The following is a 22115-nucleotide window of genomic DNA, read 5'->3' as shown; positions in this document are numbered from 1 at the left end:
GATTAATAAAAAATTACATATGAAATAAGTAATATCATTCAGCATATTGGATGCTGAGTATAAATATTTTCATGAATTCTAAACACTGCATGAATGGATCAATGAAGCCAGACCAAACCTCCAATTATGTGTGTAAACTCAAAATTATTCTAGTTAGTTCCATACAACCTGCAGTTAAATTCTTAAGATTAGTTGAAAAAAAAAAAAACCCACTTGAACTTCTTTCAGAGCCTTGCTTTAATTATTAAGCTGAGGTAACATGGGAAACACAGTAAATACTTTTTTTTTTTCATGTTAATTTAATATAAATAAATTATGTCTTCAGGAAGTCCAAAAATATAGAGCACTACTTAACTGGGAACTCTCAGATGAAACCAATTTAAATAGTAAGGGATAATATTGGAGTATTTTATTTAATAGAGTATCCCACAAGTCAAATAATCCACTTATTTAATCATATCTGTAAATTGATTTTAAATAAAAGGAGAGGTCTGTATGACCTCTTTCATTAGAGAAATGCACACTTTATGAGTTTATTTCTGTTTTTAAAACATTACTACTGTTTGGTTTTCGCATCAGAAAAGGTTTTATTCCTTGGCTAGTTAATATCATATGCTTCAAGCCTTGTAACTGAAATCTTACTGAAAATTAAAGTAATTTCATTTTGTTTACATTTCTTATTTTATGGACATTTAAGTCTAATGCTTAGAAAACACTTGAGGAAAATAACTGTCAGAGAAAAGATGACTTCATTAAAAAGTCATTACGTTTTACTCCCTTCCCTATACAAAGGAACTACATAAAAGGTTTTGCAATAAGTCAGTTCAGTCTACCAACTCCCTTCATGTGTCACAAATGCATGGGAAGAGCTTATAGAGAGTTGCAGCTTTTAACAGCACAGGTTCTTTTCCAGTCCATCTGTTCATTTATATAGAACTCACTAGAACTTAACAGTCAGTAATTCCACTTGATCCACGTAACTGATCAATGCTATTTTGAAAAAAGTCATAGTTCTCAAGGAGAAAGCCTCAGTGTCTAAGTTTTAAGATATTCATATAATATATTTATATAAAACTTGAGGTTTCTATGTTCCAAACTCTTTTGATTTAAGATTCTATTTCTATGCATACTTGTCATAGGTCAAAGTTTCTTAAATCAAGCCAAATCCAAAATTTAGAAAGGAGTGAAAATATATTATGGCTACTTCTCTATTCATGTATTGTGCTTAACACACAGCAAAACAGTATTTGCAACAGTTACAGTACATACTATAGAAAAACTACCTATTTAATGAAATTTAAAGAGGAGCTCCATCCCACAAACAACTTTCAGTATACTTCATAGTAAATACATTCATTATAACAGAACTCAGAATGGATCAAGATTCATGTCTTAAAATATTGTAACAACTACTGAAACACTGACAGAAAACTATGTGAACACCACAGTTCATTAGAAGTTGCCTTAATTCCACTATAAGGTGTACTCTGTCTCTAGCAAAACTGAAACAGTCTTTTCCTCAACTGTCTGCATATTCAAACATTACAAAAGAGGACAATGAAAACACCTTTTAATCATTAAAAAAAAAAAAAAACAAACCAAAAAAACCCAGCTACAGAAGGTACTGCAAGACTCTTACCATGTTTTCAGAACATAAGTAGTTCTCTAATTGCTACATTCAGCTGTTTTTATACTTTTTCTAATGAAGCCCTTGTAAATGAGGCAGCTCACACCATTCCAAATTAATGCAACAAAGACCTGCTGGCTTTTAAATTCAAAGGAATTATTCTCCCTCCTCAGACTGACCAATTTCAAATCTACTTTGGATGTAAGTTGGATTCAACTTGTGATCCAAACATGAAAAGTTCATCCACAGAGCAGTCTATGGCCCAGTTCCTTGTCTGAGGAGTCAAACATAGAAATAGGAAAAAAAAAAAAGCTTGTGTTTTAAAAATACATTGGTTTTACCACTGTATCAATCCAACTCAGATTGTTCCTTTGCTCTCCTCCAAAAACAAATATTAATGTCTACTGCATAAAAGTATTCTGCATTTTGCTTTGCATACGGAATCATAGAATCTTAGGGGTTAGAAGGGACCTCGAAAGATCATCTGGTCCAACTCCCATACCAAAGCAGGGCCACCTAGAGTAGGAACTCATCCAGGTGGGTTTTGAATGTCCCCAGAGAAGGAGACTCAACAACCCATCTGGGCAGCCTGTTCCAGTGCTCTGTCACTCACACAGGGAAGAAATTGTTCCTTAACAGCTCAGTGATCTTGCAATTCCTCAAACTGTAGAGGGATCATTAGTTTAATTATACTTACCTTCTCTATTTGTTTCCCAATCCCCATTTTCCTCTTCACTTTCTGGTGTTCTCTCCTTTGTAATTTTGATATCCTCCTTTTCTCTATGTCTTCCTCGTGAAGACTCTTTCTATAAAGGGAAAAACGCTGCATTAGAGTAAACAACTTTATTTTAGAAGAAGCCTGAAGAAGCAGGTTTATTTTGCATGGTATTTTGGTTGTTTCTCTTTTATAGTACAAAAAGCATTTTCTCCTTTAGCCTGTTGAACAAACACCTTCTTAAAATAAGCAAAGACTCCACAGGCAACACATTCTAATGCAAGTTCATAAAATCAGTATGCAAATAGCAGATGGGGAAATAGAGACGAAAGGATTGATAAAATGAGAAAGTTTAAAGGCAGAGAAAGAATCAAGCACATATCAGAGAATAAAATCTAAAACAGGAATCGAAAAAAACATATCAGGTTCTTACGACCGGAAGTTTAATGAACATTTTAAAGAGTATAATTAACAGCTTGAGAAAGACTTCTCAGCTGTAAATAAGAATACTTATATGCAAGGCAGATAAGTCTCAGAAGCTGAACCATTTAACTCTCCAGAAGATAAAGAATGTGGAGGGATAATAAAATTTCCAAAAAAAAAAAAATGCAGAGACCCTTGACTGGCAGAAAAGGGAAAAGGGTCTAAAGCAACACACTGGAATAAAGTTTTATTGACAGCTTTATATTTGAACTTTGACTGGCCTCGAGGTTTTGAACAAATGTAACCATTGCAGTAGCATCCACTTTGCATGGGACAGATGATCCTATAGACAGCTACAGAAGCTAGTTCCCTTACAGGGAACAGGCTCAAATGGCAACAGAACCTGTGCTGCTCTTATACTACTAGAATTCAGCAAGGGAAAAGATGCATGGTTACATTATTGCCTCTGCTGAACTGACATTCTCTAAATAATCTATCTGGGCTCTAGGGGCGCATAGGACAATGTTTTTTCACTATTTGCAAAAAAACTCCCAAACAACAACAACAAACCCCGACTCAAGCTTAGAAGTATCTCAGGTTAAATTATTAAGTAGGAAACCGGAAAGAGCAAATAATGAAAGCCTGTCCCATATCCTCTTTGTTCTCACCTCCCATAGTGCTGCCTTTTGTCTTTTGGGGATTCTTCAGTCTTAATATCTAGAAGAAGGTGCCTGAGAATTTCACTAGCTATTCCTTTCTGGGACTTAGACCTTAGCTTGATTTAAATCCTTATAATCATCTTAGAAACACAATAAGGAAATAACATTGTGGATAGTCACTCCCAAGTGAGTAAAATTACACTATTCCTTTTTATTCACTAACAATGTTCAAATCTTATCTCCAGTTTAATTGATGCAAACAGTGACAGAACAAGCATCGCATTTATTTTACCAAGTGAACTAAACCAGACACTTCAATGCACAGTCATCTTCAAGCCTCTTGTCTTTAAGCATTCAGTACATCATAGTTAAAGTCTTAGAAGGTTTTGAAAAAACTGACCAGTTGCTACATAACATGAAGGAACTTCACATTAAAGAAAGAAATTTGTGTCATATTTAATTTAAAGCAGCTTGTAGAATACGGAAAAAAAGTGGGTTTTTTCTCCATTTCATGACAGGATCTCTAAAATGATGCATAATATCCTAACCTATCAAGTCATGCTGGTTGCTGACATGAACTGCAGACAACTCTACATCAACTGAGCCATCACTACAACATGTAGTAAATGAATTTCAACCTAAGAGTAAGAACTTCACTAATAAGAAAACGACACTGATGATTTATGAAAATCTGTAACTTTATCAACAAGCCTCTCCTGCAACCATTCTTTTTTTATTTAAGGTACCTTTTTTTCTAGACTGCCCTCCTCAAAGGCTGCACCTGTTCTATTAAACTGTGATAAAGATACTCCAAGTAATTCCTACAACATACACAATGAATGCAATTTCCTAAATACAAATACTAGTTTCTATTAATCAAACTGAAATACTCATGTTACTAGCAAACTGAAATACTCATGTTAGGTCATACTCTAGATGCTAATTTCAAAAGACTTCTCAAAGTCAGTTCCCCCAATAACCTGTCAATAGAGAACATGCAGACAAGGCAGAATGTTTCAAGACTGATTCAATAACCCATGTTAAAAAAACTACACAACCTGTATGTATCTTTCCTAAGCCGCCAAACTCACAACCAGATACAAGCATCTTGAAACAGTCTGCATTTTCTCACTTCAGAAGAGAGATTCAGTAAAGGCACAATCATACTTCCACAGAAGAACTGAGAACAAAACCATCTATAAAAAGAATTTTATTGAATTACTGAATGAAGGGAAGGGAACAGACAATTTTATGCAAGCATACTATTTTACCAGGCAGGACAACCAGAGCCTGTTCATACACTAAATGACTGCAGTTTAGTTGCCAGGAAAAAGATTCTGGTAACATGGCATCTTGAAAAACAAATCTCAGTTAGGAATTGAGTATATTTTCCCGAGGCACGCAAATCAAGAACTTAAGTTACGGTGGTTTAGAACACTTATTACTATTTTCTCTTTAAAAAGTCTTCAACATATTCCCTCTACTGTACTTGTTCCACTTACAGTACATCTATTTTTCTCACAGTATGAGGAGTAAATATTTCCTTCATAGCCTTATAGACTTTCTTGTATTTACACAGGTTTTTTTTCACCTATCCCTTAATAAGCCAAAAATAAGTTAAGCTCCTAAAGACCAATAACATGTTTTTCACTAATAGTTGAAGTTGCTGTATCCACTTCAGCCACACTTGTAAACTATTTCTCTGCAGATCCTGAAAAATGCCCTTTACTATAGGAGGAACAATAAACCTTCAGAATAAAACAACTACTCAAAAAATATTGTAGATTGTCCTAAGAGCAAACAGCAACTTAGTAGATTTTGCCTATGTTGTTTTCAGGTATGTGTTCACAGGTAAACTATTTATACATATTGGATAGATGATTACAGTTCGATGTTGACATTTAGGAGAAATGCCACTCAAGAAAAAAATGACATTACAGCTGAAATCCATGACATTTTATTTAATTTAATGTTTACTTAAATTGAAGTTCAACACCACATAAGATATGATCAGCAGTCTACAGCATCTTCTGACTTCATGTCTACTTGAATGAAATTCTCACTATAGCCAGAAGTGTTTGGCCAAGCACAAAAGGATTCATCCAGTCTGCAAAACATACTTCTAGTCAAGAAGTGTCATTTTGCCAACAGCAATGGAAATGTTTAAGACTCATACAACCTACAATTCTTCAGTGTCAGCCTTACCAACACATGAACATGCAGTAGTGACAGAAACTTATTCAAAAGCACAGATTCCTTTAAATCTAGAATAAGCTATCATGTGTTATAGCTAGACTCTTTTGGGTAAGTAGAGTATTATTGTGCACTAGGTGTAACACCTTTATAGTGTGAACTACCACCACACTACACGAACATACAAGAAAATAAAGTTTCCCTGAAATGAACAGGTATTGTTTCCATTTCAGAGATGAAAGACAGCATCTCCACTTTCAGTGGAGATATTCAAAAGTCACAGTGACAAAAAGCATAGGAATGAAACAAGTACTACATGCACCTTACAAAAACCTTTCCTAAATGTACATTAAGTTCTTTCCACCATTTCTCCCAAATCACGCACACTGACCAGGTAATACACTTCAGGGCAATACTTCACATACTCCAATGCAACTCTCTTCTTGTAACACAGGGGAAAATTCAACATGAAGGCTTCCAACTAAATGCAGTAACGACAGGAGTCTTATCTAATTATTTGAACAGTAATCGATACACTAACATACAGTGCTGAAATAATTTAGAACACAGATCTGAGAAACATGGAAAGAAACAAGTTCAAAGTCGTTATCCACTTAAAACAGCATTTGGTCTCTGAAAACAACAGCACAAGATACGAAAAAATAATCAGGTATATAGTCTATAAGATGTCCACATAGGAAATTTCTTCCTAAATACATACAGATTGTACTAGTTATATCTCCAAGAACAAGAAATCTCTTCTAAAAAGATTTTATACTGGTTATACTGTCTCAATCTTTTGTGGAACCTACTGAGGTTTAATGAGTATATCTTTTGGCAATTAGGTAGAATTGTCATGTATCACAAACAGCATTTTCCCTTGTCATTTTCAAATTCATCACTTATCTACCAGGATAAGTAGGAATGACGCATCTAATTTACATTCTCTCAAACATACAGCATACGCATTCATCACAGGTCCTTTCTCTCCAATCCAATCTCTTTCTCACCTCATCTTTGTCCACATCAAGAAGACCTTGGACTGTATTTTTTTGCATTTAGGTGATCACAACCAAACAGCATTTCAAATAAAACTGGACTGTTAATTTCTGCAGGAAAACATTGGTCATTTTCTGCTCCGTTTTTATATACCTCAGTGTTTGCTTCTGCATTTGTGACTACACTTTGAACAGTCACAGATGGTTTCATTGAGCTGTCCACAATAACTTCTTTTCCTACTGGATGGTTTCAGTAACTTGTAAAAACATTCATTCATGATTATTTTATTTTAAATATTTTCTTCATTGTGCATTACCTTACACTTGCCAACACAAAGTTTCATCTGCCATTGTACTGCCAAAACCTATCTTTCCCCAATTCCTACAGCATTCCTCAGACTTCAGAAATCTCAACTACTGTCTTCATATCTTCTGTACAGTTTGACATTTGGGATGTCCAACATTTTTTCCACGTTCTGAAGGAGTTAGGGCTCTTTAGATGAATCACAGAAACAACACAGCATTCTCTGCGACTTCATCATTTGAAGTTAATAAAAAATTTTCTCCTTTGCTGGTTTCTAAACCTGACTATATTCAATATTATACCTATTATTCTTTGACTACCTATATATCTCATAATCTTTGTTTCAAAAGAAGCTATCTAAGGTTTCACCTGTATCAGACAGTTCTCTTTAGCCACTACTGTCCATTAAGGTTTCAGTCTAGTAGATTGGTGAAGCACAATTTTTGTCTGTGAGAACAGTGCTGGGTTTTTTGGGTATGAAACTTCTTATGGAACATCCTACTTTTTGTTATTCCAAAACAAAGTTAAGATTTCTTATCCAGCTCCTCTGTTATTGCAAAAGCTTTCATAAAAGACAGAAACGTGAGATATTAGATCTCTACCATAATAGTGGTTGCAATGATGGAGCAAGATTTTTGTTAGAAGTTCAATCACTTCAGTCTTCTGTTCTTTTAGATACCTTGGTTCTTTGCAATGAAACTCTTGATGACTGTACTTCTTCATCTATTTGTTCCAGAATATTTTCTTTGGAATCTTATAATTTCAGAGTTGCCTCCATGCAATTAACACAAAAGCTCAGTGGTTTCACCAGCCCTGTTTTATGAGATTGAAGCAGAGTATTTTTGACTCTGCAAAGTGCTTATCTTGTAAATAATTCTCTGGTACATCAACAGTTCTCTCACTAGTTCTCCAATTCCTTTTGATCTTGCTTTTAGTTTACTTTTACTTGGGGTTTAGTTGTTGAAGAGTATTTTATCATTACATTAATAGAATACTATGAAAATCAGAGTTAACTAATCAAAAGCAAGAATTCCATCAAAATTAGAATTGTATGAAGAGAGAAGTTACAGTAAATATTTAATAACGGTTGGAAAAAACCACTTTTCCCACCAACCATGTACTCAATAACTGACCAGTTTATTCAAGCTATTAGAAAATAAAAGAAACACATTTAAGTAAAAGAGTAAAAAGATTGAAAGTTTACACAAATTAACAGCAACTGAAAACATGATTGGAAGGTAAGTCATTCTGTTAATTTAATGATAGCAGCTGCTGTTGATTTCTTTACACTTGACATAAAAATCCATTTTACACAGTGAGTAGGAACAGACCAGGAGGAAAAAAAAAGAATGCTGTTAATACCTGCAGAGGCAAAACTGATTTTTCACAGACAAAAACCTTTTAATCATTATTCATATGAAGATGGTCTTAAAAACCACGATGCAGGAATGAATACACTGGTGCTATTGTTACATGGGTGCAGGGTCACACTACCAGCTCTGCCCCTATTTGTTTGTAACACCAGGAACAGATAACACAACTAAAGTATAATTAATTTCCTATACTGGAGGGATATATGGTTGCAGAAAAATGATTGGAAAATGAGAATGACAATGAATTAATTTATTGCAAAGTCAAAAAATGAACAGTTGGGATGACTGCTGACTACATGAGGAGGAAGATGAAATGAACCAGCACAATAGTAACTGCATGGTCTCCTCAAAAGCAAATTTGGAGATGCATGTCAGCAATGGATATGACTAAGTGTTGGGGGAAAATAATATTGGATGATTGGAACGACAGTTAGTAGACTTTCTTGGTAATAATCAGTCTGCACTGCTACTAAACACCTGTTTATCACTATTTACAACATATTTTAGTCTGCAGGAGTTATAAAATCTTTGGCCACCAAAACACCAGAAAGGCTATAAAATTTGCAAAGGAATACAATTGATAAGATACTTCATAACAAAATATACCACACACTATGTACAAAGTGATCAGTTCATGAAAACATTTTAAATATTACAAGTCACCACAATCTGGTTTCTAGGACACACTGGCCAATTGTTACTGAGGGATTCTGGAGTTCTGCAAACTCCATTCTTACCCTAACAGGAGAGGACGATTCCTCTGTACTTCGTTTCTGTGGCTCTGCCTCAACGTCTTGACGTTTGTTCTTCATTCTTTCCCGAAGATCTCCAGTGGGTCTTTCTGGTGACCTGTACAATACAGAAACATAATATAACCAGTTCTATGGGACTATTTATGAAGTAATACAGTTTGTACTTTTATTATTTTTATTAGTGTATAAAGATCTAAACCTCTCACACAGAAGCAAAGAGAGTAAGTAAAAAGAACAAAACAATTGTTCTAATGGGCTTAAATATTCTAAAAAAGCAACTCTTTCAGAACGTTAAGGAAGACAACTTTAAGAAAAATTACTTGTATGTAGATATGGCATGACTCGGATACTACTCTTGATCAGCTTCAAGCAATCCTATCCAGAATAAATCTTTTTCTGAGCATCATGCAAATCTGTTTCACAATCCCCTATACCAAGTCTTCCAAGATATCTTTAGCCTTCTCCATATTCTAACCTGCACTGATTTTAATATATGTATTAAAAAAAAAAAACACACAAAATGAATCCAGAGTCAAATGTCTGCAGACTACCAATAACAGTCACACGGAAGCACACCTCTGAATACAGATGAAGCCTGTAAGTGGAGACGACCTAAGTGCCATCCACCCATGACCTTGGTGAGACTGCCACACAAAAAAACACCGTTGCAAGACCATGCACCAGAAATTTAATCTTGGAGGCCTCCTCCATTTTCCATCTTGCAGTAACATAATTACTTCATTCTTTAATTGAAAAATAGTGGATGAACTCTATTAGTCATACAACTCTTAAGGCATATTTTCTGTAAAAGGTATTCCTGTGAAGTGAGAAGGGAGAGGGGAACATCCTACGCTACCAGAAGGCATCTATATTATTTATCACTTATTAGTATGGCTTCACAAATTATTTATCCCTTATGGGCAGAAAAAGAGAATAACTCTTGCAGCTGAGCAACTTGCTAAGCCAAAGGGATGTAAGAGCCACTACAAATAATCTTTCAGTTGAAGAAATTTTTTTTTCTTCATATAAATCTAGTCTGATACTGAGTTTGATACTTAAATGGTGGCTGTTAGCCAAAATTACAGATTCATATCTAAAATGGTCATATGAAAATACTGGATGTGTACCAATCACTTTACACCAAAGAATCATAAATAGATACTGATGCTGCCTTTCTTCATTAGAAGAGTTTTGAATAATATCTGAATATTGACATTTGCATTTGTTTTGTTTTTCAGATTGACTTAGAGTTTGCATTTAGAAAGTGTTGTTTCTCCCACCCTTCCTCTGTCACATAATACATAATGGGTAAATTGTCTTGAAATTAACATGATTACATTATCAACCTGTACATATTTTAAAAACAATAATTGTTTTTTCACTTCCTCTTTTGCAATGCTATCTATATTTAATTCTTTAAACTGCCTCATAAGGTTACGTGTCTTGGGATCTAAGAAGAAAAAGACCAGCGACTGCACTCATTTTTAAATGCATTTAATTCTTCATGAAGCTGTAAATACAGGTCAATCTAGATCAGAGGAAAGGTACAAAACAATAATATGCTGCTTCTTTCAGCACTGAGAAGGATCAAATAATATCTGGCATACAAAGTTATCCTGTTTGCATGCATGATTATTTCGTCTTTCATGTGTCTGGCTTTAGCAAAATTTATGATTCACGGTGGGTTTTTTTCCCTCCACCCATCTTCAAAAGATAACTCTCTGGCATTAACAGACCTCTCTGGAGCATTCCAACCATCAGATACTTGTAGAAATAAACTAGTCTTTCAACATTAACTTGGCAAATCGATGTCTTAATTCTTAATATGTCAGCTATGACACCAAGGATTTGGATTTATGAAACTGAAAATTAATTTAGAAAGGAGAAATACTATAGAGCAATGTACTAGTAACATTGTTCCTCAAAAGGAGCAATATCAGGAAAAAAAACACTAGCTGAGGAAGAAAGCAAGAGAACTTGCTCTGAATGTAGTTCATGTGCTTTCTAGAAAGACATCTGATATTTTAAGACATTTTATTTTTTTAAGGTTATATGCTGGAGTTTGAAAACACATAAACCATTACACCTTCAATTAACATATTTTTCAGTGTGAGAAATTTTTTTTGTGAAATTATTATTTAAATATACTTAAAAGATTACAAAAGTTATCAAGAAATTGCAGAAATAAAAAAAAAAAGCTATCGCTTCAGAGTTGGGGGTTGTTGGGTTTTTTCTTTGGTTTTGGGTTTTTTTTCTATCAGCTTTAGGAGAACACTGGAGCAAACTCATGGTAACCCTCCTTCCCAAGAAGTGTCATAATCCCCCCCCAGCCTCTAACAAAATAAGACTGAAAAGTTGACAGATGTTAAGAAATAATTACTCAGGAAGCTGTGACTGTTTTCAGATACTTTGGCTTAAGGGACAGAAAAAAAAAGCTGGCCTACTAGCCAACAATTTCCATTTTTACATAATGACTTATTTTCTACATAATTGTCCTGCTGCTTCTCCTCCAAAAGGGACTTTTGGTTATTCCAAGTAATAGATGTTGAGGAATTTCAACATATAACTACAATTTTACCTCTACAGTTTAAGATTACATGGGATAGATAGCAACTGGTAGAACCTTTTACACAAAAGGCTCCATGGCATTATCCCTGTACACTGAAAGAAGCAAACTGCTCAATGAAAAATTTTATTTAATGACTTAATATTTGTGCTAGACCCATCATTTAAATGAGGTCTAAACCACAGAACTTTATCACCATCTCAAATTTTAAGCAGTCCAGTTAAGTGATACTAAAGAGCATTACTTCCAGCTATAGTTCAGTTCTCCATATTCAACAGCTTGGTTAGGGAATGCATGTTCATAACAGTGCCTCCATTTGCTTCTGCACCTCTTACAGTGTCAGGAACAGCTACCTATCAATATGCACACATTACAACACACCTGTCTGAGTATATCTATATGTATTTGTATGTGTATATACGCAGATGACAATTATTAGTGTAACACGTATGTGTCAGAATTAAATGCTATGGGAAACATCCTGTTTTTCAATTTTCTATGCCTTTTTGAACATTGCAAAACCCATACTACTGCTTGTTTGATTTGGTTTTTAAATCCAGTGTCATGATCCAGAAAGAAAGGGATCAGACAGTCCAAGACAGGGCCATAGATCCTGACAACAATAAAAGAGAACCAGCAGGAAACTGCCAAGCAGCTAGTCAACAAGTAGAGCAAGAGAGTAAAATATCTTGCAAGACAGCATGTTTACACAGAGCTCTTTTCTTTGTTAGCTTCTCCTTACTTCAGATGCTTGGAAGACTGGCAGGTCTATTATTGAATTCTTAATACCCTCATCAGGAAAGCTTTATACGTAAAAACTTGCTAGGTCTTATTTTTCTAACAGTAAGATTAAAATTCACTCTGAGAGAGGCAGCATGAATGCTGAAAGAGTTATGATAAATCTAGATACAAACATCTTTTTCACCCTTTTAAAGTCACGTTTTTCTACTGTCCAGTGATGTTCTGAATTACGGGAGGCACAGTGGTCAGGTAAAACCATTAATGAGATTTATTTCAGACAGGTATGAAACTAAAGGAACAAGACAGAAAGGCAGCAAGGTGTGTTTTATCCTACCAAACTTTTACAAAGCAAACGGACTTCACCACCAGGTCTGGCTGAACACAGGTGGACACCTTGCCATTACGTTGTCTCCGATATTTTAATAAAAGTACTGCTTGAACCGAACTTACGTGGAAGCAGCATTAGCTCAGCTTGCAAAAAGCCAATAAAACTGCATTCAAAATACTTGGATACCATTTTCAAAAGTCTCTGTAATGTCAGAGGGCATGAAAATACCAACACTTTATTATGGACATAAACCAACTTTTCCTGTGCCTGGCCAAGAGCTGTCAGTAGAAACTTCTGAAGACAAGCACAGTTTTTCCATTTGCCTGGTTTGGTGTGTGTGGTGGGGGGCAGGTAGGGGCTTCGTTCCCCTTTTTATTTTTAAGAACACCCTTATTAAATGTTGAATTTATCAGGCAAATAAGCAGCAAGATTTGTCCTTTGACTTTTTGATATAGTCCTAGTAAAAAAAAGCTAGCAATATAAAGAAGTAAATCAACATTATTCTTAAATGTCAGTGGTGACAGTGAAGCAGAAACACAGCTTTAATCATTAAAAGAAATGTCACTTTTCTTCAAATGACCAAGTAGAACTACACACTGAGTGTTCGAAACACTGAAAGCATGAAGAAAATACATTCTAACAGTTTAAAAATTTAATCTCTACCCGTAGATCACTCTTTTTCTGATTTAGAACATTCAGTACAGAATATAATAAAACCTTTTAGCACCAAAAGAAACAGAGTGATATCCCAGCTGCTACCACCTTAGAAGAAATGGAAATATTAAACAAGTAAAGTCAAGATCATCCTGAGAGTATGCCACAGGAACAGGGAAAAGAACAGAAACAGAACTTTAACCTAGCGTCCACCTTCTTCTTGTTGCTTTACACTTTGTTGCTTCAGTATGCCCATCCAAAACCTAAAGGTAACACTGACATTAACTGCGTGAAGCACAGTTGTTTGTAAAGTGTGAAGTCTTCATACAAAGAGGTACTATGCTAAAACTATACCTTTTGTCCTTTATAGCAAGGATCTTATCAATTTACTGCCATATTTACTTTCAGTTAAGCAAGGTGTTATGCCACAAAGGACAGTAAAAAAGTCCAACACTTTAAAGTTAGAATAACATATGAAGAGGCAGATAATAATAAAAAAACCTCCTAAAAAATGAAGTAACTGTTCGTATCTTCTGCTACGACACAGAATTCTCATTCTATATCTGAGTGTCACAAAACTATGTTTGCAAGACAAGTGTTTTCTCAGTACAGAAGAGAAAGGATTGACACCTTAAGACACCTTTTTCATCAAACAATATAGCAAAGGCATAAGGGCTGCAAGCATGTCAGTACTGCTTTAAGTAGTTGCAAAACAACATTTTAGTAAAGGGCAGAAAGGCTTTCAAGAAGCTGTAGTGACACTATGCCAAAGAAAAAAGGAAACTATTAAGGTACTTGAACATCCCATTTCAATTAACACAGGAAGTTAATCTGCATCCAGTGGATTCCAATCATTTTTTAAAACTACAAACACACAAAAATACTGAGAAAATCCACTGCAAAATGTCAAATTAATTGTTTTGAGCAGCTTCACAATGCAATTGGTTATTAAGAAAACATACCATTAGGCACACCACAGCATTTCACTTTTAAAAAATGAAAACAAAAACAGAAGACATAGTTGCAAAAGCTATTTTCCTACAGTATGTGAAGAATTCAAAGTGAGTTCTTGATTTACCTTCTATAACTGCTGCTATAGCCTTTACCTCGTGGTGAAGGGCCATGTACGAATCTACATGTGTTCCCATAGAGGCAGTTGCCAGTCTTCAGCCAGTTACGGCACTGTGTCTAAGAGACAGACATTTCTGGGTGAATTTCACACTCATTTCTGGAAATACCATTGGTGTGAGTGTGGCAGAACAAAACAAATGACTCCACATTAACTCCCATTTATCTGTAATGTCAGTCCACCGGTAATTTAACTAATTAAAAAAATAATCAACAATGAGAATCAGGTCTGGCAAAGAAAAATTTAAGTTGGTGGAAATATTAGTAATATGTACAGTACTACTGCTCCTCTCCAGAAGCTGGGAAACCACACGTTATGTGAAACTCCTAGTATTAGTATGTTGAACATCCATACGTTAAGGAGTTCTTTTCCCCTTTACTAACATCCGTGATATCTGATTATTTGGTACTTGTGAGCTACTCTTTCCCACCACCTAAATCCTGGAAAAGAAGACACTGGGGTGGGGAAGAAAAGAAGAACGCTTTTACAACTCACCTCTGCAGAACTTCCAGTGCTGGGTCCAAGTCTTTCAAACACACTGGGTCTTCGGGATGTGCTATCGGATATGGTCTTGGTATTTTCCACTGTGACTTTCCTTCTAATTTTTGACATTTTGTACTACTTCAACCAAAAAAAAAGCAAAACTGTAAAATCCTTCAGTTTGGGGCTATTGACACTGAACTCACACGAATAAAATAGTATGAGATACGGTGTAAGAGTTGCTGCAGAGGTGACGAAGAAAGAAAAAGAAGTCATAAATGAGTGAAATGTATCTAATAACAAGGAACGTCTCTTATATGCATTAGTCAGCTGAACACCAGTAATGATATTTTTTTCATCTTATTTTATGACCTGCTTTGGGTTCTTCAGCTTCCCTTTGGGAAAGATCATATGACACGGTATTCATTTAGGTAGCAGCCACCACACGGAACAGATGCTTTCCTTCATCATGTATATTTTATGCACAAATTCAAGTGACTTCGAGTGAAAAGAACTTTTAATGTTACTTCACCAATCTCTTAGGTTCTGACCACTAAAAATGGCTTACATTTTCAGAAACAAATCTCAAAAAATGAGAGCTCCAATTTTTTGCCCCTCCCTTGTAACATTTGACAACCTGCTGAAAACCACCTTGATACTATCCAGTCTGTGTTTGTTACTGGTTCATATCCTACAACTATTTGCAATCATGTGAGTTTAGGGAAAAAAAAAACCAAACCAACAGAAAACAAAAACCTCACAACAACGATACACTTCTGATCTTCAGGAATAACAGATTTTAATGCAAATACAGTATAAGTTTGATACATAAGAACTCACAATTTATCTTACCTGAGAAAGGAAAGAGTTATTAAATATAGAAAAAAAACCCATATTTAAAAAAAAAAGGATGATATATATTCAGTGCTAGAGACAGGCTGCAGAACAAGGGCAAAATGGGCTCAAAAAACTATTGTATCTACACAAATATAATCAATTTGGGAAAATCTGACAGTTGCTGGACAATTTATATACAGCTCAGAAAACCACCTCTTTGTTGCAAAGTGCCATCCTTCCAGAGCTCATTAGTCAACCACTAATCTCCTAAGCTTCGGTTGTCTCTTCTGCTCCTACTCACACATCACTGTTTAGAACAAACACACTTAAGCTAATTTCTTGTACACAAGCGGGTTACAAATGACAAAAAGCTCATCTGTACAGTCAGAATAATACAATTTTAAACTAACATCCAGCAAACTGGATTAATACAAATTCTCACTGAGCTGATCAGCAGTATGTTCTCACAGTATTCATCCTGTAAGGTTCCATTTTACAGCAAAACACTGTGTAACATATAAACGTGGACAAATGCACCTAATATGCAATACTGCTGAAACCTGTAATTTACCTTGATGTCCTTTTCTCCCTAGTACCTTGGTAAAACTTCATTATCTGAACCCTATTGTTACCTCAATAAGAAGACCTCTCTCAGAATCTGAAACCTGTGCACTTTCTATAAACAAAACTGTGCTGAAGCTCTTGCTAAACACTTCAGCTTCTTTATAAACAACAGAAGAAAGCAAGTTCACTCTATGTACTTGAGAGATTTCTCAGCTCAGCTCTAAGGACTACTTCTCCAAGCCTTTGATTATCTGAAGAATTTTTTCTCATAAGTAAAGTTCAGATAACCAAGACATTAACCAAGATTCTCAGACAGGGCAGAAGTTAACCATGTGGGGTATGCCAGACATTAAAAACAATGGTTAACGTCAATTAGTGGAAGCAGACAGTGACACAATAGAATTTGCCAGAGGTAGGAAATTATTTTGGTTAGTAAAAACTGTGGAGAATAGAGATTACCAGAAAGATCTAATTAAGTTAGAAAATTGAGTAATACAACAGCAGATGAAATGCAAATAAATATAATGTAATGCACACAAGGAGAAATTATTTTATCTAAATACTCGATGAGTTCAAATTAGTCCAGTCTTCTGAGAAAAATAATTAGGAGTCATTGTGGACAGCTCAATGTGCAGCAGTAGTTATAAAGTCTGACAGAATAAACCATTAAAGTTAGAAAGCAAAACAATACCACATCTCACCTAGCTGAGCACCTCTCCATTTCAGGATTGTTTCCCAACACATTTCAGCAAAAACCCCACTGAATTTGTAAGGTTTCATGCAGCTACACCCTTTAATAGAGGATACAAAAATTGACTGACATATGCAAAAGCATTTTTAATAAGACAATTATACACCAAGTACTGAATTATTTTAAATATTTACTGTAAAAAAAAAAAGCCATATCTGAAATAAAAAGGGTTAGAAGAACGGCACTGGCAATGGCACAGGGAGAGGGCTCAACACACGAAGGACAGATAAAATGAGCACTTCTAATGCGTAAGTACAGTACACACTGACACGACAGCAGTATACAAATACAGAAAATGTACATTCATTTTGCCTCCCAATTTGAGCATCCCTTTATTTTCAAAGCGAGAGAGGCAAAACTTCATTTTAAAATGTTACTTTTGACTCAACATACAATATCTTCTTGGAATTTACTATAAAAAGTTATGATGATGACCAGGCTTAAAAGGGTAGTTATAAACATGGAGAGGATAAAGGAGGTATCATCATCATAACAGAACAAATAATTTCATTCCAAATATTTACTTCCTCGTATTCTGGACAATAATTTCCTGTAAGGAAATTAAGAGAACACCTTCTAATCCTGATTATTCTAAGGTTTGTAAACCCCTTATTCTAAATAAGAACTTGGGACGTGAAAGAAAAATCTGTACTATTTCAGGTAGCATTCTAGCAACCCTATCCTTACATTCTGGCCCACATCCACCAGTTTGCAACTAAGAACAGGTAAGATAATAACAGAAGAACTATTTCACGAGAAATTATTCTAGGCAAACAAAATCAGCACATAATACTTTCTGTATGCACATATCAATCACATGAGGGTCTCGCTCCTGCAACCAGAACTGAGATTTCACTGTACAGTGAATATAGTTCTTATACAGGCTGCAGGATTAGAGTTCTGACAAATTATTCAGAGGCAAACTGAGGAATTTTCACTCTGTCAAACGTCATATTTGCGAGACTGTATCTGAAAAGGCAGTCAGTCCCATTTTCAGTCCTCAAAGACTAAGCAAGTTGGAAAAACAAAGAGATTATTAAAACAATATTGCAGATGAAATTTTGGATGTATAATGGCACTTTTGTATTACTGACAAGCTTCCTTGCTTATAAACAAGTACTGTGAGGGGAAAATGAAGTGAAATGTTTCATTGCCAAATGTTTCAGATTGCACATTAACAGACAATCAAGAACAATTTAAATGAAACATCTCATTAAAATTCCCATAATTTGCTCAATTCTCCCACACTTTCATCTTACGTTGCTTTACCCTTGATGATCACAGTCCAGTTTATCAATCCCACACTGATGGCCAGTGCAATGACTTTCCATCAAACGTCTGTGTCCCTGAACTACCGACTCCTTATCAAACACTTAGGTGGATTAAACAGCACTGAGTATCAGTGTGAACCTTGAGCATTCATATTTCAACATTTCAAATAATTACCACTATAATTTATTTTTAAGTTCCTAAGTACGAAAACTATGTACCTCTCAAATTCAGAAACATGACACTACATTGCTAAATCTACTTAGGGGCACTGAAGTGTCTGCAACTCCTCAAACAGCTTACTACCACTACGTGAAATTCACTTTATAATCCTAAAATGAATTCTATAGTTAAGATTTTAACTGTAAAGTATCACCTTTCCATACATAAATATGGAATCTTTAATAGTAAATTTGAAATATTTTAACACTACAGTAACTTACAGATGCATCTATGTTATTCTTTAAATGAAGTAGCTTTTACAAAGTGAGACACAATCTGTTAGTGACATTCATTATAATACCATTTGAAGTAAAACATATCTCAGAGCGTTACTTCATGAATAAATCTAAAATGTAGGCAGACTTGAGAGAACTGTGTATACCTAGTGGGTACTAACCTGAAATCAACAAAGCTTGACCCGACTGACACAGTTTAGTGAAATTCTATACTTCTCTATCATTACTTCTACATTTTTCTTCATGGTACTACACAAGCCACAATCAAGAGGAACACATCAATGATCAAGAGAAACACATGTGAACTGCCCACTTTCCTGTTAGAAAAACCTAATCCAACTCCTCCTGCAAAAATTAATCCTGCTTCTACAGGAAAACTTGAAAACAAGATGTAAATGAACAAAAGCAAAGTTCACAAAAACACCTAGAAGGAGACAAAAACCCTTTAGAAAGTCCAAGACATCACTAGTAAGCATGTCAATGTCTGTGCATGCAATGTGCACACAGCATACAGGCTGAGCATTATGTCACTTCAGAAAATCCTACCTGTGAAGTGGTAAGCAATGTCATATAAAATAACAAGCAAAATTTAAAATTAAAACTCCTGTAGAGGTTCAGACACAAACTGCTTATAGCACTCTAGGATAAGCTAAACACATAAATACCTGTTGACAACTAAAAAAGAACTTAGAAAGAGGAAAATGTCAATGCTTCCCTTCACTTTTCCACATGAAGAGCTTTTACCTGAAAAAGTTTTGCTTCTGATTACAATGTTAATGTTTCCATGTCATGATACTAATAAAAAGAGAGATATCTGAAGGAGTTTCACAGGTGTAATACGTAAAAATTACACTAAAACCAGTAAAAGTCATTGTTAACTTGAAAAAAAAAAAGTCAAAACACTGGTTGTGTGTCTATGCAGTGTCAGCCTAGCACTCTTCAACCACACAAAGAAGCCTGTGACAGAAAACTAGAAATTTTTCTGAGCTGAACACCTCCATGGTATTAACCCACCACCGTATCAACTTAAACCTATGCCTTTAATATAACATACAGTACTTCTTCAATAGTAGTGATAAGCAACCATTAATTATGTTTACAGCCGTAAAAAAAACAATCACCAACCCACCAAAGAAAGCATACAGTTTTCCAGGCCTTGTCTAACAAAGTCCTCACACTCAAAGGTGATGTTCCACCAGACTAAGGGGCAGTCTATGCAGACTGGTGCGGACAGATTCAAAACTTCATATTAAGTTTGTTAGATACATGTTATTTCCAGCCTATAAATTGGATCACCACAAAAGCACGTTGTCACACTCAAACAAACATGCTGAGAAGCGGAATGCATTATCTCGGCCACAGTCATATATAGCCACACTTCTACAGCTTTCAGCTACGCTCACCCATGGGCCGAGTCCATCCACTCCCGCCTGCACAGAGGCACATTAAGTGTTTCACCACCAACAAAGATCCTCCTTAAGGCCCTACTGTGTAACTCACTACCTGTCACAATCTGTTCTTTGGTCTTGTGGATGATTTGACAAGAAATCAATGGTGGAGTGAGAATTCATCAGACAAGTCAAAGGTGAGGACCTAAGCATCATTACCTTTTCTAACACTAGGCCAACAAGCCCAACCTACAAGTTCTGGAAGAGATGGGAGTTAGCCATAGCCACTAGCTAAAGAAATGCTGAGTGAACTTATACCAGCAAAACTATTGGCTCCTTTAAGCGCACAGAGCCGAAAATATTTTATTGCCAGAAGTGGGAGAAGAGCATCAATGAAGTGGGAAGAAAAAAAAAAACCACGAAGACGGAAGACGGGAGTACCTGAGAAGCAATCCCCTGCATGGCCACCGGCAGACAGAACTGCAGCCGAGCAGAGGGCTCGACGGCCGGCCCCGCAGGGAAGGGCCCTACCGCGCCGGGGCGGGCCGCCCGCAGCCCCCCCGGCCGCTCCCCCTCCTTGGGGAGTCCCTAGGGCTATCCCCAGCCCCGCACGGCGCCAGGCTGCCGAGGCGGGTGGGAGCGCGGTCCTTCGCCGCGGCGCAGCACCGAAGGCCGCGCGGCCGCAAGCCTCCGGTCCCCCGCGGCAGAACGCGCGGAAAGGGGCCGCGAGGGCACGTCCCGTCCCGCCCCTACCCCATCCACCCTCCGCGACCCCGTCCGAGCCGCCGTACTCACCTGCTCCTTCCGCTGCCGCGCCGCTCCCCGCCGCCTCCTCCGCCGCCGCCCGGGGCGGAGAGGGTGGGAGGGGGCGAGGGGGGAGTCCGTCCTCCCGGGCCTGAGCGCGGAGCGACACGGAGAGGAAGACGAGGAGCGCCACGCGCTCCCGCGGCCCGACGGCGCGCGCCGCGCCCGCCCTGCCCCCGCGCGCCGGGGCCGCCGGGGAACCGCCGCCGCCACCGCCGCCGCCGCCGCGCGCGCCCTTCCCGGCGGCCCTCGCGCCCCCCGCCGCGCCGCCGCTGGTGATGACGTCGAGGGAGGGGAGGAGGGCAGCGTCGGCGGGCCGGGCGGAAGCGGTAGCGCCGCCATGTTGGGGGAGGGCGCGGAAGGCGGACTGTGTGTGCCCAGGTGGCCGTGAAGGCCGATGACACCCTGGCTTTTATCAGAACTAGTGTGAGCAGCTAGAGCACGGAAGCGATTGTCCCTCTGTATTCAGTACTGCTGAGGCTGCACCTCGAATACTGTCTCCAGCTGTGGGCCCCTCACTACAAGAACGACATCAAGGAGCTGGAGTGTGTCCAGTGACAGGCAACGAAGCTGAGGAAGGGTCTGGAGAACAAATGAGATGAGGGAGCTGGAGATGTTTAGCCTGTACAATAGGAGGTTGAGAGGAGATATGATCACTCTCTACAACTACTTGCAAGGAGGTTGTAGTGGGGTGGGAGTCAGTGTCTTCTCCCAAATAATAAATGATATGATACGAGCAAATGGGTTTAAGTCACACCAAGGGAGGACTGGATTGGACATTAGGAGGAACTTTTTCACAAAGAGGATTGATAAATGCTGGCACAGGCTGCGAAGGGAGTTGGTGGAGTCACCATCCCTGGAGATATTTAAAGACTTGCAGATTTGCTGCTGAGGGACATGGTTTAGCAGTGGGCTTGGCAGTGTGTGTTTAGTGGTTGGACTTGATGACCTTAAAGTTCTTTTCCCACCAGAATGATCCTATGAAGCTGCCAATTTGCCTGCACAGCACTCCCCCATGGAGCTGCAGTCAGGGACTTGCTGTGTGGGTTTGCCAGTCCAGTTACTTGGGCGTAGCCCATCAGGGTTGGAGTGGTGAACGTTA

General features: G+C 37.3%; 1 protein-coding gene across 7 annotated transcripts in view; it reads right to left on the bottom strand.

Moving 5' to 3' along the window:
• The window catches only part of ZC3H13 (zinc finger CCCH-type containing 13), a 49862-nt gene extending 28683 nt beyond the window's left edge, over positions 1–21179 (bottom strand). For 2 of the 7 annotated variants that reach the window (XM_061994865.1, XM_061994901.1), the window contains exons 1-5: positions 21005–21179; positions 14958–15083; positions 14412–14521; positions 9030–9141; positions 2325–2433 (exon numbers count right to left, since the gene is read on the bottom strand). In XM_061994865.1, coding sequence (XP_061850849.1) covers positions 2325–2433; positions 9030–9141; positions 14412–14521; positions 14958–15074 — 448 coding nt within the window. In that variant the 5' untranslated portion in view covers positions 15075–15083; positions 21005–21179. Of the gene's footprint in view, positions 1–2324; positions 2434–9029; positions 9142–14411; positions 14522–14957; positions 15084–17044; positions 17135–21004 lie in introns of all 7 variants that reach the window. The other 5 variants (XM_061994892.1, XM_061994883.1, XM_061994910.1 and 2 more) reach the window with 5 other exon arrangements.
• Between the last annotated feature and the right edge of the window lie 936 nt (positions 21180–22115).

This window comes from Colius striatus, chromosome 1, assembly GCF_028858725.1.
Source record: "Colius striatus isolate bColStr4 chromosome 1, bColStr4.1.hap1, whole genome shotgun sequence".
NCBI classification, from domain to species: Eukaryota; Metazoa; Chordata; class Aves; order Coliiformes; family Coliidae; genus Colius; species Colius striatus.
This window is presented reverse-complemented; position numbering and strand designations above follow the sequence as displayed.